At 41.0% G+C, this 18,112-nt stretch overlaps 1 protein-coding gene across 1 annotated transcript in view; it reads left to right on the plus strand.

The window, feature by feature from the left end:
- The window catches only part of frya (furry homolog a (Drosophila)), a 68,549-nt gene extending 52,021 nt beyond the window's left edge, over positions 1 to 16,528 (plus strand). Inside the window, exons 49-62 of the mRNA XM_063016310.1 lie at positions 1,073 to 1,243; positions 2,718 to 2,792; positions 2,897 to 3,067; positions 5,800 to 6,003; positions 8,042 to 8,185; positions 8,958 to 9,100; positions 9,790 to 10,027; positions 10,249 to 10,398; positions 11,346 to 11,444; positions 11,538 to 11,621; positions 13,997 to 14,014; positions 15,392 to 15,502; positions 15,644 to 15,849; positions 15,928 to 16,528. Of these exons, the coding sequence (XP_062872380.1) occupies positions 1,073 to 1,243; positions 2,718 to 2,792; positions 2,897 to 3,067; positions 5,800 to 6,003; positions 8,042 to 8,185; positions 8,958 to 9,100; positions 9,790 to 10,027; positions 10,249 to 10,398; positions 11,346 to 11,444; positions 11,538 to 11,621; positions 13,997 to 14,014; positions 15,392 to 15,502; positions 15,644 to 15,849; positions 15,928 to 16,186 (2,073 nt within the window). The 3' untranslated portion in view covers positions 16,187 to 16,528. The remainder of the gene's footprint in view (positions 1 to 1,072; positions 1,244 to 2,717; positions 2,793 to 2,896; positions 3,068 to 5,799; positions 6,004 to 8,041; positions 8,186 to 8,957; positions 9,101 to 9,789; positions 10,028 to 10,248; positions 10,399 to 11,345; positions 11,445 to 11,537; positions 11,622 to 13,996; positions 14,015 to 15,391; positions 15,503 to 15,643; positions 15,850 to 15,927) is intronic.
- The last annotated feature ends 1,584 nt before the right edge of the window (positions 16,529 to 18,112 follow it).

Consider the following 18,112-nt stretch of genomic DNA (forward strand, 5'->3'; position numbering starts at 1 on the left):
AAAATACACAACACTGGAGTACTATTTTTATAATGCTGTTACAACGTTGTTGGATTTATTTACTGTATTTTTGTCACCATATTTGTGGTGGTTCCCGGACACACCCAGCCAGTGTAGAAATCGATGGTTAAGTGTGTTGGAATTTGGTAGTATCATTCACTAAATGTTTGTGAAGCTAATCACAATCATCAGACTTAACAGATTGAGGATCTTTTATCTTCGTCTTTTGCTTTCTCGGACAGTGGTAGCCTAGTGGGTAGAGCTTTGGGCTATCAATCTGAAGATTGTCGGTTCAAATCCAGGCTCTGCTATGAAACCACTGTTGGGCCCTTAACCCTGCTCCAGGGGTGCCGTACAATGGCTGATTCTGCGCTCTGACCCTGGCTTCCAAACAAACTGGGATATGCTGCCAAAACAGCCCTGCAACTGTGATGCACTGTGTATCCTGACACCTTTCTATCAGAAAATCTACCTGATTGCATGTAAATCTGTCCTGTTTCTGTCTAATTTTAAGAAATTGTTCTATATTTGTTGTTCTCTCTCATAATTTAGCTAATTTTTAATGAACTGTCTTATGCTGCTCTCTTTGTTTTTATCTTAATTATTCTTGATGTTGATGTACTATTTTGATTTTGTACTATGATTTGTATGGTGTATGTACGTATTTGTTTTGATTATTTGTCTTATGTAAAGCGTCTTTGAGTATCTTGAAAAGCGCTATATAAATAAAATGTATTATTATTATTATAACTTCTTTAGCAATTTGGGCTACAGTAGCTCATCTGTTGGATCGGGCCACACGGGCCAGCCTTCGCTCCCCACGTGCATCAATGAGCCCTGGCCGTCCATGACCCTGTTGCCCATTTTTCCTGCTTCTAACACATCAACGTTGAGAATAAAATGTTCACTTGCTGCCTAATATATCCCCCCAACTAACAGGTGCCTTGATGACGAGATAATCAGTGTTATTCACTTCACCTGTCAGTGGTCATAATGTTATGCCTGGTCAGTTTATGTGTAGATGTATATATGACAAATAAAGGTGTTTTTTTTTCTATTCTACTTCTTTCAGACGCCGGTGATCGGGCGCCGTTATGATGAGCTTCATGCTTCTCCAAGACGGGGTGAGAAAGTCGGAGCAGAGGTGGCTGTGACTCGCAGCACCTCCTCCACCTCCTCCGGCTCCAACAGCATCAACCACGTGCTGGTTCCCGTCAGCTGGAAACGGCCTCAGTCCTCACAAGTGGGTCCCACATGCCTGTACACTCAAGGACATGAGTCCTGCCTTTAATAACCATTATAAACCAGAAATTGTGCAGTATAATTAGGGTCCTACCAAGTTTACCAGAAAGATTTCATGGATTTTTAAAAGTGCCACATTACACTCATAAATTAAATGATAGAATAAATAGAAGCTACAATACACAGCACAGCCGACCTTAACGATTGAATATAAACCATCCAGCCATCCAGCCACGGTGTGAGGCTTCGTGTTTGTAAATACTCGTTCGTGTTTCGACATGCCCCACTCTGCGTCCACAGAGCTGGTTGTGAGTTTTCCAAACTCAGTTACCCAAGTCGTGTTTTTAGCTGCTTTACACTTCGACATCTTGGACATTTTGACTAACCGATTGCTAACTGAATTGCTGTAGGATTGCTAATGTAACAGACTTTTCTGTGCTGTAGTGTGCTGACAGTGGTTGATGTCTGTGTTTACGTATTGAGTGCATTTTGTCCCTTTGTGGATTCCATAATCAGTGCAAAAGTGTGCTTTTCTACACACGTGATCATCTCTGTGCTGCGCATCAAAAGAACAGACCAGTAAAGTATTCTGCTCCAGATAGTTTGTCTATGTAAAGTTTACACTGATCAGCGATAACATTAAAACCACCTTCTTGTTTCTACACTCACTGTCTATTTTATCAGCTCCACTTACCATATAGAAGCACTTTGTAGTTCTACAATTACTGACTGTAGTCCATCTGTTTTTCTACATACTTTTTTAACCTGCTTTCACCCTGTTTTTCAATGGTCAGGACACAGCAGCGCTGCTGGGGTTTTTAAATACCGTGTCCACTCACTATCCACTCTATTAGACACTCCTACCTTGTTGGTCCACCTTGTAGATGTAAAGTCAGAGACGATCGCTCATCTATTGCTGCTGTTTGAGTTGGTCATCTTCTAGATCTTCATTCGTGGTCACAGGACGCTGCTTACGGGACGCTGTTGGCTGGATATTTTTGGTTGGTGGACTATTCTCAGTCCAGCAGTGACAGTGAAGTGTTTAAAAACTCCAGCAGCACTGCTGTGTCTGATCCACTCACACCAGCACAACACACACTAACACACCACCACCATGTCAGTGTCACTGCAGTGCTGAGAATGATCCACCACCTAAATAATACCTGCTCTGTGGTGGTCCTGTGGGAGTCCTACTACCTGAATACTACCAAAAATGTTAAATCGCTAAACACAAACCTTAAATTTTGAATTTTACAGCAAATTGCATATGACATGGAAAAGGCTCATTTCACGGCTGTGAATTAGGTAGGGCCCTGTGTATAATAAACAATTATACCAGATGCCCATATACTTTTGGCTATATATTGTATTAACAAAGTGTGACATGCTTTTTGCATTGCTTTTGCATCGTGTTAGCAGGTTAAGAGAAAGGAACGATCAACGACTAACCAGAATATTTTCTTTTCTTTCTGTAGAAGAGAACAAGGGAGAAGCTGGTGAACGTGTTGACTCTGTGCGGACAGGAAGTGGGGCTGAGCAAAAACCCTTCGGTCAGTGAACGTCTGCCTTCTTGTGATGAATGAATTCCTGAAATCGGTCGGGTGGAAAGATCCCTAACATCAGATTTGTAATGAAATTGTAAATGGGTCTCCAGGTGATCTTCTCGTCGTGTGGCGAGCTGGACCTGATCGATCACCAGCCCAGTCTGGTGTCCTCGGAGGACGGCACCCGGGACCTGGACAACATGGACGACACGACCTCGGAGCAGCAGTTCCGTGTTTTCCGGGACTTTGACTTCTTGGACGTGGAGCTGGAAGATGGAGAGGTGCGGCATTTAACATATCACTACAAGAGTTTTGTAAGCAGGTAGCATAGCGGCTTTTTATTATTGTGCTCCTGGGGACCACGTGGATGGTGTTTCTCTAGAACGTCCTTACTTCTGTTCGGATCTTCAAGCTTATTAATGGCTTATTAATTGTTCCTCTAATTATGTTCATCCATCTTGATGCTCTTCCAAGCATAACTGACTTTTCAGATGAATTGATGTTTCCAAAATCAGATAGACGGGCATAATTCAGACCAGCTGTGTTAAAATCTGCTACTGCAATATTAACAGCAGGATTATAATCAATTCTAGCTCTGGTGTAATGTTATTTGGTTTCTTCTCTCTGTATGTCTGTGCCATGAAGGAGCTCCAGGTAAGTTCTAACATGCTGCTGTGGATTTAACAACTGCATACACTGTATGGCCAAAAATGTGTGGACACCTGACCATAAGCTTGTTGGACAAGGTCAGGCATTGAAGTCTGAGAAGGTCTGGCTTGCAGTTCACATTCTAAATACAGCTCGGAAGTCTTTAGTCAGATTTAGACTGTTGTTCTGGACCTCACTTTGTGCACTGGGACACAATTCAGTGATTTAAAGTGTCCACATACTTTTAATATACAGTGTATATTTTAAGATTCAGCAATTCACGTGTGTGTCTGCATGGTGTTAGACGTATGAAGGCGGTAGTGCAGAAGTAAGCTGCAGGATCCTGACAAATGACATGCACGTTTGTGAGGTAAATAAGTAGGGCTAGCTCGATTAAGTTATGACAGTAAACAAGATGGTGTATTGGTCAGGACATAGGAATAGAGATGACGAAACTTATTAATCATAAAAAAAAATGTAAGAAATCACCATTAAACACAGCAACATACAGTATTACACTTCTGAGAAGCATAGATGAAGAAATGTCTATTTATGATAATAAAATCAGAACCATTAAAGTCATTTTAACATAAACTCATTAATAAACATTCCAGACGCCTATTTTAACAACTGAGAATATTACTCGTCAAGAGAAATAAATGCACTATCACACACAGTACGGCTCATTGACCGGGATACAGAAAGGGCAGCAGCACCACCCGGTGGCTAATCTGGGGTACTGCAAATAGCGTTAACATCACTGTAACCATGTATACGCATTTCTAACTTAACTTATGAACTTAACATTTTAAGTATAGCAACCTTCCTAATAGCTAGCTTAATATCCTACTAGTCCTTTTTAATATGAGCATTATGACAATATCAGCATTATTTCATGTAAAAGCACTACTAATCCTTCACTAATGTACAAACTTAACATTTTAAGTATAGTACCCTATCTAATAGCTAGTTCAATATCCTACTAGTCCTTCATAATATGAATGATAAAGATTTCAGAACTTTGCGTTACATACAAATAAGAATATTACTCTTTAAAAGAAATAAATTTACTTTTACATATGTGCAATTGACCGGGTTGTAGAAAATACAGCAGCACCACCCGGTGGCTAATAGAGGGTACTGCATATGGCGTTAACATTTATCAACCATTATTCCATGTAAAAGCGCTAGTACTAACCCTTGACTAATGTACAAACTTAACATTTGTAGCATAGCAACCTTCCTAATATCTAGCTTAATATCCCACTAGTCCTTTATAACATGAAAATTATGACAATATCAGCAATATATACCATCTCTTTATAATAAAAATCGTCCATGGGTTCTTGATAAGTAATGTAAAGTAAAATAATTTCAACATAAACTCATTAATAAAAATTTTAGAAGCCTATTTTGACAGAAACAGTAACCTAATCCAAATTAGAATATTAGTCATTAAGATAAATAAATTAACTTTTACATACAGTATGCGCAATTGACCGGGTTACAGAAAGGACAGCAGCTAATCGAGGGTACTGCATATGGCGTTTATATACATCAACTGTTAGTCCATGTAAAAGCGCTACTAACCCTTTATTAATGCACAAAGTAAACATTTGTAGTATAGCTACCTTCCTAATAGCCAGCTTAACATCCCACTAGTCCATTATAATATAAACATTAAGATAATATTAGCAATATATACCATCTTGCATTGAACACATTTAAACATTATACTGACGAGACATAAACTTAACACCAGGCTCTTGCTTCTTATTACTAATTTAATACTTGGAATTTAAAGAAGAAAGTTAAAACCTTAAACGTCTCAGTTTTAAGGTAATTCGGACCCAGATGTTTGAGGCTTTTATAGGGTTTATTTCCAAATGTTACCAGACTTTATCATTATGATTCACTAATCTGTATTTATTTTAAAGGTCCAGACGCTATTGGAACAAAAATGAAGTATTTGGCAATGATTTAGCTTGACATATTATGAAAGGAAAAGGTTGAATGTGGTTTTAAGATAAACCCACAGTAAGGTGTGAAGATAGAATAGAATCATAATGTTTCAAAGGAAACATAAATGGAGTGATGTATTGAGGCACATTAGAGGAGAGTTTAGACTTACTGTTTTTGTTGTTCTTCATGATTTAACATGAATCAGTAACAGAAGCCACGAAGCACATTTTGTCACTGTTTGAACACCGATACTTTCACCTGTAGAGAAGTGTGATTAAGCTTGTTTTAGTGTGGTGCTGTAGATGTGTACTTGTGTACATGAAAGCTTGAAGGTGTGTGTGTGTGTGTGTCTGTATTAGTAAGTACATGAAGTCATGAATCTTTTCCCCAATCTTCACTGCAGGGGGAAACAGTGGACAGTTTTAATTGGGGCGCAAGGAGGCGCTCTGTGGACAGTCTGGACCGTATCGAGCAGCGGTTGGAGGAGGACGAGAGCCAGCTTTCGGGCAGTTCGCCCAGCCTGGGACCCATAATCCGCCGAGATTCAGACGAGTCATCTGAAGAAGATTCTCTCACAGTCAGCCAGATCCTGTCCTCCTCACGACTCGTGAGTCATTATTACACTGATTTAGACTCATCAGATTCCTCTGTGTGTTACTGACATCATTCATGGATGTTCAACCTGGTAAATTAGGACAATCTGTTAAAATTATTCTTAGTCTACAAACCCTGTACAGATATAGGGAGCTTGTTTAGTGCAGCAGTAAATTACGCTACTCCACAACCACTGGGAATCAGGGTTCTAATCCCCAGCGGTGCTATCAGCCAGTTGGTTGCCTACATGCAGACATGATGGCTGTGTCTTATCAACATTGCATGAAATGAAAAAGAAGAAAGGATAGAGTATTAGATTAGACATATTTTAAATCACATATAGATATTTTAAAATACAATATTACACTTTAAGCTCAAAATATCTGAGCTAATAATGTTTGATACTAAAAAGAATGGATCACTATGTGACCAGGGACATCTCAGCTTTCTACCTGTGAGCAATGTGTTATTACATTTGTGGCATTTATGAGACACTTTCATCCAAAGCGACTTACAATTTTGACTGAACATATTTTGAGGAATTGATGGTCAAGAGCCTTGCTTAGGGGCCCAACAGTGGCACTTTTCAACTCTCTGATTACTAGTTTGATTCTGATTACTATTCTTTTTTTTATATTATGGAGCTATTAATACTGACCTTAGCTGAGGCTGAAACCTATGCAGTTCTTTAAATGTTTTATTTCTGGAATCTCTTGTGACTCTCTGGACTAGTTGTTCAACATTTTAGCAGCCTGGATTCACGAATCCAGCCTCTTTGGATGGTTTGTTTATGGTTTCAAGTTGACGCCCCCTCGAGATTATTGGTCAGTCAATCTAATGATCCACAGCTTATGCCAACTTCACACTACACGACTTTCCAAGTCGTCAGGTTGCTTACAGTTCACATTACAAAACTGGATCTCTTGTAATCGGGAGTCTTTCAAGTCGGTGTGGCTTTCACACTACACGACTGATCGGTGATAGGGGTTTTTGACACTACACCATCTATTACCAACCGAAATCGCAGGCGAGCTTCTCTGGTCTCCCAAACTACGTTTTGTCACAAAAACAAACGCAAGAAGTGATGAAAGGTTTAATGATACCACGTCCAAAAATGCACGTCAACAAATAGCGAGCGATCAAAGTTTGTGCGCTGATGTGCAGCGTGTAAGCAAAGAGAAAAAAATAGGACCAGCATGGATTGTTCTATAGTGAGTTGGAGGTTAATAAATATTTTTTTGCAGTGCAGCGTGGGTGTTTTGTTTTGTAGAGAACGATAAGGTCAGAAACACTGTATAAAACTTGTGTGTGCTGATGTATTCTGATATAAAGTATATTATGCCCCTGTCCCACCTTTTTACAACTCCTCTCCTGCGTTTCCCCTCACCCTGTATCTTGCGTTCTCATTGGCTGTTCGGCACTGCACTCATTGCCTGTTGGGCAACTCAGATCCAGATATTTGATAAGCTAGATATCTCTCTTCGATAGCCGCTCGGATCGAGTTGTTGAGTAGTTCACACATAGCGATTGTGAGCTGAGTTTCGATCGCCGAGCAAACGGCAAGTTGTTTCCGAGCCGGCAAATCTAGCGCAGACCAGTCAGTGAGCGAAAATCAGGGCAAAAATCATGTAGTGTGAACTAGGCATTAGTCCTAAAATACCTTGAGTATGGAACCTAATGAGGTTCAGCTGTGGATCATTGGCTACTGTACCATCATAATGAGGGACAGAGACAGGAATGTGGCACATGAACACTGGGAGCACAAAGAAGCTGTATTCGTGACGCCTGGACACATGTGATTGGGTTCTGTATTGGAAAAACAATATAGCATCAATTACAACATTTTGGGCACTTGCATGGGCTTTGAGTTTCAGCAGTGTAATCAGTATGAGCAGACATTCAATAGATGCAGTTTCCCATATCTGTAAGGGAAGTTTGCCCGGGGTCCTACTGTAAAAAAAAAAAGCTATGGAAAGATGTGTGTGGTCCTCGGTAATCGGTGAGGCTCTCTGACGTTATTGCAGTTTTGTAATCATATTTCCTCTTCCTAGAATGTCATCATGTCTCCAGCCGAGCAGATGAACCACACTGTCTGTTCTCCTTCCTCACTGGATCCTGTGCCAGCTGAACCCCTCTCTCCATCCCTATCAGTGCCCGGCCTCCAGCCTGCTATGCCCGAGGACTCGACCCCGAGGGTGAATACTGGCTTCAGAATTGCTGACATCTTGCGGCCGAGCCAGTCCTACTCCTACCGCACCTCCATTCTTGAGTTCTTCACTAACACTGCTGAATAGCAAAGCTCTCCTCTGTCTTTACTGTCATGCATTTGCTTTTCTAACAGGTCAGCGTTAGCATGCTAGAGGTTCATGCCTAGTTGCTGAACAACTTGGCTTTTAAATATGAGCAAGGAGGAGTTGGGAGTAGTCGTAGCTGCATGAGATCAGAGCACATCAGCACTTTATTTTAAAAGCATTTTGTTTTGCTTTATTTTGCTTTGCTTGGCGATCCAGGCTGCTTGACTTTGGGTGGCAGGAATCTCCACTCAGCCACAATGGCAATGTGTACGGCTTCTCGTTGGGTGGCAGGGTGGCATGAATCCTCTCAGCATGCAAAAAAAAGTGAGCGTACACATTGTCTGTGGCTGCACGTGTATTAGACCACTGGTTCTTGGTCTTTTTACATCAACAGTAAAACCTTTTATTGTAATTTGCCATGATTTGAGCATTACAAACATTTAAAGAAAAAACGAAACTCAACATGGAGTGTCTTAGACGTAAGAGGTCAGTAATTTTTATAATTTAATTCTTTATTTTTAATCAAAGTTGGCCAGCAAAATGAGCCATTTTTTCATTACATTTGTAGCATCTAGTTGAAGTGTCCAGTACATGACCATGTGTAGTGCATTTTCGATACATCATGGTGCTTCCATGTACTCACACAGCTCTTCATCATTCGCATTGTTATTAGACTGACTTATCAGCAGAAGATGAAGAAGCCAGCATCCATGAGGATGAAATCTGTCTCCGCATTACTGAGTCTCCGACTGATGGTGCGTTTATTGACTTTCAGGAAGAGGATAAGATAGACGTAAACTCCGGCTGTGCATTCAGGTATGAGCATAACTATACTAGTAACAAAACCATAAACCAAAACTCCTTCTGTCGGGTCAGGTTTACATTCTAAACAACTATTAAACAAAGTATCTGAAGCTTCTGAGTAACGTAACTGTTTATTAATTAGTAATAAATTGCCAGTTAATATAAAAATATCAGTTAATAGGTAGGTAGATGGATGGATGGATGGATGGATGGATGGATGGATGGATGGATGGATAGATAGATAGATAGATAGATAGATAGATAGATAGATAGATAGATAGATAGATAGATAGACATTCTAACCTCCACATTCACTAATTGGTAGCAAACACAGAAGGGAATTTTTTCTAGCTCTCCAAACCCCCTCAACCAGCTTCTCTGAGGTTTTTCCACATGGTCAAGGTCTCAAGCCTTTCCCAAAGGTTAAACCCAGCAACTGAGTTGAGTAACCAGATTACTGACATTTGTACCTGCAACTTTATTTCCCACTCACAGCTCATGACACTACATGCTATAGTTCTGCCACACTTATTGTTAACAGGTTTATGAAACCAACTGTACACAATAAAATATAGTTTAAGTCTTTACTCCGTACAAAGGCATATATGGTGGACAACTATTGGCTAGCATCATGTGACACTTTGTTCGAAAGGAAATGTATGGTCTTGGTTACCTTATAGCTTTAGTGTTTCTGATTTCAGCAGGGTCGGGGATCAGCAAAGTTTAGTGACGGTAACTGAAGAAGAAAGGGAAGATCTCGAGTCACATTCCTCCTCCCCTCCTCCATCTCCGTTCTTTTCTGCAATTCTTGCTGCCTTCCAGCCTGTAGCGTGTGACGATGCAGAGGAAGCCTGGCGCTGCCACTTCAACCAACTGGTCGCCGACACAGACGGGTCCTGCGCCGTCTACACCTTCCACATTTTCTCCACACTCTTCCAGGTAAGGGTTTCTAAAGGACCAGCTGAGTAGATTAGTTATTTTACAAAAGTAAATCCAGGTCCGTGTAAATGATTTTAAAGTGGAATGGGATTTTAAATGGCTTCCAGATCCACGTTAATCTGTTGTGATCTGTCTCACAAAACCGACTGGTCTTAAAGTTTTAGGATTTTAGGGTCTGTGCCATGATTTCATGTGCATTATTGTTTCATTTCACCCTATAGAACATCCAGAATAAATTCTGTTCCTTCACGTGTGATGCTGCTGGATACCTTGGTGATGGTCTTCGAGGAATAGGAACAAAATTTATGAGGTCGTCGCAGATGCTTACGTCCTGCTCTAAATGTCCCACGCTGTTTATAGATGCCGATACCGTACGTAACAAAATGCATTCAGCCTTTTCAAACATAAAACTGCTTATGACTGACTGGTATTTAAGGCAGGACTTTGTTCTTTAGGTATTTAAGGTTCACATACACTTAAGGAACATGTATGGACCGTCTTTGGATTTCAGTGTTGTGTTGTAGCATTTAAAAAAAAAAATTTCAAGCAACCCACATTTTGTCCATGATTTTTACGCGACCCAGGCAACACAATGCATCTCACTCTCTCTGGGGTTTACAGGATGTAACATAAAACCTCCACAATAGGGCATTTGCATACTCACTCACTTACTTTCTTAACCACTTATCCAATTGGGCGGGGGGGTGCTGGAGCCTATCCCAGCTTTTCAATGAGCGCAAGGCACACAGTAACACCCTGGACGGGGCGCCAGTCCATCGCAGGGCAGGACACACATACATATAGGGCAATTCAGTGCTTCCAATTAACCTGACTGCATGTTTTTGGACTGGTGGAGGAAACCGGAGCTCCCAGAGGAAACCCACACAGACACGGGATGCAAACTCCACACAGAAAGGACCCGGACCGCCCCGCCTGGGTATCGAACCCAGGAACTTCTTGCAGTGCTACTCATCGGGCCACCATGCCGCCAGCATTTGCATACAAGTTTATTTAATTATTATTTTTCTCTGTTAATTTTTTTCAGCTTATTTGGAAAACCCTGGCCTAGTGGGTTGAGCTGTGGGTTACCAACTAGAAGGTTGTGGGTTCAAACACATGTAGCTTCTGTTGGACCCTTGAGCAAGGTCCTAAACTTTTTTGGCTACTGGGCACGGTACAATGGCTGCCCCTGCGCTCTGTCTGTAACTTCTAAAGAAGCTGGGATATGTGGACACAAAAATAAAACATTCCATTGTACTGTACACAATTTATTGTACTAAATTTTAAATGTTCCTAAGTTACAATGATTCTGTTCCAGATTGTTTCGTATGGACTGCTGGATAAAATGAAGTTCAGTGTTTTGGAGCTGCAGGAGTATCTGGACACATATAACAACAGGAAGGAAGCAGCTATCTCAGTATGTCTGATATTTTACTTCTGATTACAAAGCAATATGATAGATGTATAAACAACCCATGATCAGCACTTCATAGCTTTTGTTTTCTTTCAGTGGCTGCAGGACTGCAAAACCACCTTTCCAAAAAGCTCAGGGGAAGCAATGATCACATATCAGCCTGCCGAGGTTGAAGAAAAGGTATGAGTCCAGTCTAATGTGTTATAATCCCATGTTTAAAGTCATGTGTAAACGTCGGTCACCGTAGGCCTGTCTGCTGCCCAGGTCTTCATCATGTATTCATGTTTTCATGTATGTGATTAACGTTGTACAGTTTAATAATGTTCAACTTTTGCATTTTTATAAACAAGAGTTATCAAATGTGTTAGGCCGGGTTTACACTGTGTGATATCAGTGGTCTTGCAAAATCATTACCTGTCACAACATCTTGTCAAAACACCTTGTTAAATTTTGCATGGCACACTGTGCGATGTCAGATTATACGATGAGAGTCTTCGATAATAAAATATAACACCGATCAGATATGTGTTTAACATGGCATTAAAACTTTAACGACAGACTTGTAAATACACCTCTGTGTCACATAAGCAATCGCAAAACCTCTTTAAAGAGAACCTGCTACGCCATTGTTGAAAGGATCAGGCTAACCTGTGTGTATTGCTATTAATTAATGTGTGTTATTTATTAATTTATTAGGATTTTAACATCAAGTTTAATGTCAAACACAGTCATGGACAATTTAGTATCTCCAATTCACCTCAGTTGCACTTATTTGGACTGTGGGAGGAAACCGGAGCACCCGGAGAAAACCCACACAGACACAGGGAGAACATGCAAACTCCACACAGAAAGGACCTAGACCGCCCCACCTGGTGATCGAATCCAGAGCCTTCTTTCTGTGAGGTGACAGTGCTACCCACTGTGCCACTGTGCAATGTGCATAATTAAGTTGGTATTTTAAATGGTCACTTGTTCAAACTATACTATTTCATATATCTATTTCTTACCTTATATAAGTCTCAGAGTTCCATACATTAGTTGCCGTCCTTCTGTTGGTTGATTTTAGATGGGCAGTGGTCAGATTTTGATTCTAAATTCTGGGCACTGCCAGCTGTCCTTGGTCACGGCAGCACCAAGTCAGCCACTGGTGAGCATGTCACATTGTGCCCTCCAAGATCATAGATCCGTACCCTCGACCTTAAAAAATCCTTTACAGGAAGTGTCGTATGTGATAGCATATGCAGGCTGATTTTGCACAGTGTAACACCAGCGTTAGGAAACAGTGCATCTTCTCAAGGTTAATTTGAGAATCTGTTTCGCTCTGTCTTTCACGTCTCCTGCCTGTCTCTTACTCTGATAGCTCTGTGAGTGACTCCATCATCTTTGTCTCCATCTCTGACTTTTAAGCTTTAAGCCTGTTTGCGCAGCAGCTTTGTGGTCTCGCTATATTACAAGAACCCCTCTAATTTCTTACATTTATAAAAGAAATGTAATAAAAAACTCTGCTGGGTAGACTAGCAGTGGAAATATTTAATGGAGCAATGCATAAACTTTAACTTATTACTGTATTTTTTTACTTTTTAATGCCATTTATTAAAAGATATATACAATGTATGGATAAAAGTATTGAGACACCCTTTCTAATTATTGTATTTATGTGCTCCAGGCACAACAATTGCTAACAGCTGTAATAAACAATTACAAATTTTTGTAATAAACAAATCAAGCTTAATAAAGACATAAAGAAAAGCTCAGTTTAAAGAAACTCCAGTGTCCTGCACAGAGCCCTGACCTCAGCCCCACTGAACATCTTTGGAATGAACTGGAACATCAACTGAGGCTTCCCTGACTAACATCAGTGCCCATCCGTACAAACACTCTTTTGACTGAACAAATTCCCACAGACATACATTATAGTCATGTGAGAAGCTTTCTAGCTGTTGTTACAGCTGAAATGATAACACTCTTTTGCAAATTGAGCCACAGTAGGACTCATGGACTCTAGCATTAATAATTAAGTCTTGGCCACCCAACAATCTGTCAGCGGTTCATGGCTTGTCCCTTTTTAGATCAGTGTATTTGGGTACAGCTTCCTACACCAAGATATTCTGAGATATTTCAACTAAGTCCTTTGGCCATAGTGATTTGTCCCTTATCAGTTATGCTTGAACTATGAGTAACTACCAACACCCCAACATTTAATACACTCTCTAGTCTCACTATAACGTGCATAATTGTTATGAACTAAATATCACCCTGTATATTTTAAGGCAGAAGGTGAAAGTGGTCTGCTGTTTCTGCTCATCCGTATGTGTGCCTGTCCCAGCAGAGTCATTGTGAGGGGCGTGTTGCTGCTTCTGTGCTTGGCTTGAAATAAGTGAGCTGCACATGTTCATGGTCTAATATTTTGTCTTCATGTTGCTTCCCGTCAGCTCTTTTTTTGACGAGATGCATGTGTAGGACAAAACATTAGCTTGTTTTTGCATGCTGGTTCTTTTATATTCTAAATCTTTTCTTCTCACTTCTTTACTCTTTTCTAACGGCCTGCTTTGTAGCAGATGGAATCTCTTGCAGTAAGTTGCAGTAATCTGTTCCTACTAAGGGTAACGGCACATGTCCACTTGGTAATTTACTCACGGTACCGTATCAGTTCCACTGATGAGCGTTTCTATAACGTTTGGGTTTAAATATGGTGAATCAAGTCTGCCATTTGTAAAGCCCTTACTGCAGGGTTTTTAAACTTTTATTCAAGCGACCCACATTTTGTCTATGATTTTTACCATGACCCAGGCAACACATAGAAACACATCAAATTCATCAAAACAAAACCTTAATTAATAAAAATGGTGGCAATCTGGTCCCACCATGGTTTACAAGGTGTAACATAAAGCCTCCACAAGGGGTGTTGTGTACAAGTTAATTTTTAATAGGCTGTTAAAGTTCATTTATTTAATTATTATTTTTTTCTGGGCTAGAAAAAACCTGCTTTAGATGATTGTTTAATACAGTGTGTCAGTGACAGTAATTCTGAATTCGATTGATTCCTGTGAGAATTTGGCAGAGCTTTTCTAAAAAAGGGGACAAGAAGCTGTGAGGTAAATAAGCAAGTGGACAAATGCTCAAATCAAAGAAAAAAATAGTGGTACAATGTGTTTGATGAAATGCTGCCCTGTGACTATGTTGTTGTGTTGTTGGCTTACTAGAATGTATTTTTTAACCTAAAGCTACAATAAATCAATTAATTGACACGTTTCAGGTTTTTAATAGACATCGTGGCAGGATTTACTTTTCCTTGTCCTTCCCTGCGGTCTTGAAAATGCCACCAGAATGTTCTCTTGGTGCACCAGCCCAACACAAAACTAATATTTCTTGGTGTTTAGTGGCAACAGTTACAATAAATTAATAATTTATTTGTATGAAGCAAGAATATGTAATCTAATCTAAAACAGGCACTCATAACAGCACCTACACCAGTGGTAAAGGGTGTAGGTAAATGTTAATTATAAACAAATATACACAAAAAATATTATTTGTAGAGCGCTCAGGTGGTTCAGTGATCTACTGTGCTAGTCCACCACCGCTGCAATCTCAAGCTCTCAAGTTTGAATCTCAGCTGTGCTATCGAGCTGGCTCAGTGTCCAGCGGGCACAGTTGGCCAGGAGGGTGGTTGTTCGATTGGATTCCTTACTGCTGCTGCCTGCATGAGGAGTGCAAATTACGTTTCTATGTGAGACTCCACCTCTGGCAGGTGAAAAGAAGCATGTGTTAGAAGGGGCATGTTATAAAATATGTTGTACATGTTGTAGTATGGTCGGTCAGGTCAGGGGTGGTTCAGGTAGCAGAGGTATCACAATCGGGGAAATTTGAAATGACTAGATTGGTAGAAAAAGGAAGAATGCAAAAATATATACTGTATATTATTTGTAATTTGTTTATCTTTCTTTATTCAGCAACTGGAACTGTGTCAAAGACTTTACAAACTCCATTTTCAACTGCTCCTGCTTTTTCAGTCATACTGTAAACTGATCGGTGAAGTCCATTCTATCAGCTCTGTGCCAGAGGTAAGATTATGCTTGTTCAAAACTATCCTGTTTTGTTCTAGATATATTTATCTAATCACACTCAGGCTTTGCGTCTTTGCCTTGTTTAGGTTTGATAATCTGAACTTTTCGGACCATATTTCACACATTTTTCCCCTGTAGTTGCTAAACATGTCCAGGGAGCTGAATGAGCTGAGGAATAACCTGCGAATGGCAGCAGCTTCATTAGCTGGAGAGCAGACAGCACAAGGCCCTAATACATCCGCCGATCCTTCCTTCAGCTCATCTGAGGCCGCAGTGCAGGCCGTCCTGGAAAGTCTTAGAAACAACGAGTTCTCCTCCGCCATCCGCTACATTCAGGAATGCAGGTACAATGACCATCTATACCTAACTTTTCATGATTTATTTTCATGATTCTCACTAAATAAATCATCTCACTTTTACAGGAAACTGTGGCCCAGGGACATTTTTGGCAGCAGCTCAGAGAATGAAACCCAGACTCTTCTAAATATCTACTTCCGTCATCAGACTTTAGGTCAAACGGGCACGTTTGCCCTAGTGGGCTCCAGGCAGGACATATCCGAGGCCTGTACTCGTCTCACCGAGCTCAACCAGGAGATCCATGACATGATTCGACGAGCTCAGGGCTACAGCACAATCACCTCCTTCCTACCTGACTCCAGTGTGACTGGGATCAGCCTCTGAGATGCTGCTCATTTAGATGTTGCTGCCTTTACTGTTGTTTTTCTGTCTGGTACTGGATGTGTGAGACCTCCTGCTTCTGCTCTCCATGACTGCCTGACATAATATAACTGATTTAGAAGGTTGTGAAGGCTCAGCTAAAAACACTCCTTGCTTTTATTGCACTACATTACGTACATATAATGTCATACAATCCTTTAAACCCACTGCTGTCAACATGGGCAAAACCAAAGCTTCCTGGATTTCATGCCCATGTCTTCTTCAAGGGAAAACGTGCAATGCTTCATATGAGTCGAAAAGACTTACTGTATGTTTCTTTTTAAATTAAGTGCTTCAGGCTACTTAAATCCTGTACAGTGTATCACGAAAGTGAGTACACCCCTCACATTTCTGCAGATATTTAAGTATATCTTTTCATGGGACAACACTGACAAAATGACACTTTGACACAATGAAAAGTAGTCTGTGTGCAGCTTATATAACAGTGTAAATTTATTCTTCCCTCAAAATAACTCAATATATAGCCATTAATGTCTAAACCACCGGCAACAAAAGTGAGTACACCCCTAAGAGACTACACCCCTAAATGTCCAAATTGAGCACTGCTTGTCATTTTCCCTCCAAAATGTCATGTGATTTGTTAGTGTTACTAGGTCTCAGGTGTGCATAGGGAGCAGGTGTGTTCAATTTAGTAGTACAGCTCTCACACTCTCTCATACTGGTCACTGAAAGTTCCAACATGGCACCTCATGGCAAAGAACTCTCTGAGGATCTTAAAAGACGAATTGTTGCGCTACATGAAGATGGCCAAAGCTACAAGAAGATTGCCAACACCCTGAAACTGAGCTGCAGCACAGTGGCCAAGATCATCCAGCGTTTTAAAAGAGCAGGGTCCACTCAGAACAGACCTCGCGTTGGTCGTCCAAAGAAGCTGAGTGCACGTGCTCAGCGTCACATCCAACTGCTGTCTTTGAAAGATAGGCGCAGGAGTGCTGTCAGCATTGCTGCAGAGATTGAAAAGGTGGGGGGTCAGCCTGTCAGTGCTCAGACCATACGCCGCACACTACATCAAATTGGTCTGCATGGCTGTCACCCCAGAAGGAAGCTTCTTCTGAAGTCTCTACACAAGAAAGCCCGCAAACAGTTTGCTGAAGACATGTCAACAAAGGACATGGATTACTGGAACCATGTCCTATGGTCTGATGAGACCAAGATTAATTTGTTTGGTTCAGATGGTCTCAAGCATGTGTGGCGGCAATCAGGTGAGGAGTACAAAGATAAGTGTGTCATGCCTACAGTCAAGCATGGTGGTGGGAATGCCATGGTCTGGGGCTGCATGAGTGCAGCAGGTGTTGGGGAGTTACATTTCATTGAGGGACACATGAACTCCAATATGTACTGTGAAATACTGAAGCAGAGCATGATCCCCTCCCTCCGGAAACTGGGTCGCAGGGCAGTGTTCCAGCATGATAATGACCCCAAACACACCTCTAAGACCACCACTGCTTTATTGAAGAGGCTGAGGGTAAAGGTGATGGACTGGCCAAGCATGTCTCCAGACCTAAACCCAATGGAACATCTTTGGGGCATCCTCAAGCGGAAGGTGGAGGAGCGCAAAGTCTCGAATATCCGCCAGCTCCGTGATGTCGTCATAGAGTAGTGGAAAAGCATTCCAGTGGCAACCTGTGAAGCTCTGGTAAACTCCATGCCCAGGAGAGTTAAGGCAGTTCTGGGAAATAATGGTGGCCACACAAAATATTGACACTTCAGGAACTTTCACTAAGGGGTGTACTCACTTTTGTTGCCGGTGGTTTAGACATTAATGGCTGTATATTGAGTTATTTTGAGGGAAGAATAAATTTACACTGTTATATAAGCTGCACACAGACTACTTTTCATTGTGTCAAAGTGTCATTTTGTCAGTGTTGT

This window comes from Trichomycterus rosablanca, chromosome 20 (assembly GCF_030014385.1).
Source record: "Trichomycterus rosablanca isolate fTriRos1 chromosome 20, fTriRos1.hap1, whole genome shotgun sequence".
NCBI classification, from domain to species: domain Eukaryota; kingdom Metazoa; phylum Chordata; class Actinopteri; order Siluriformes; family Trichomycteridae; genus Trichomycterus; species Trichomycterus rosablanca.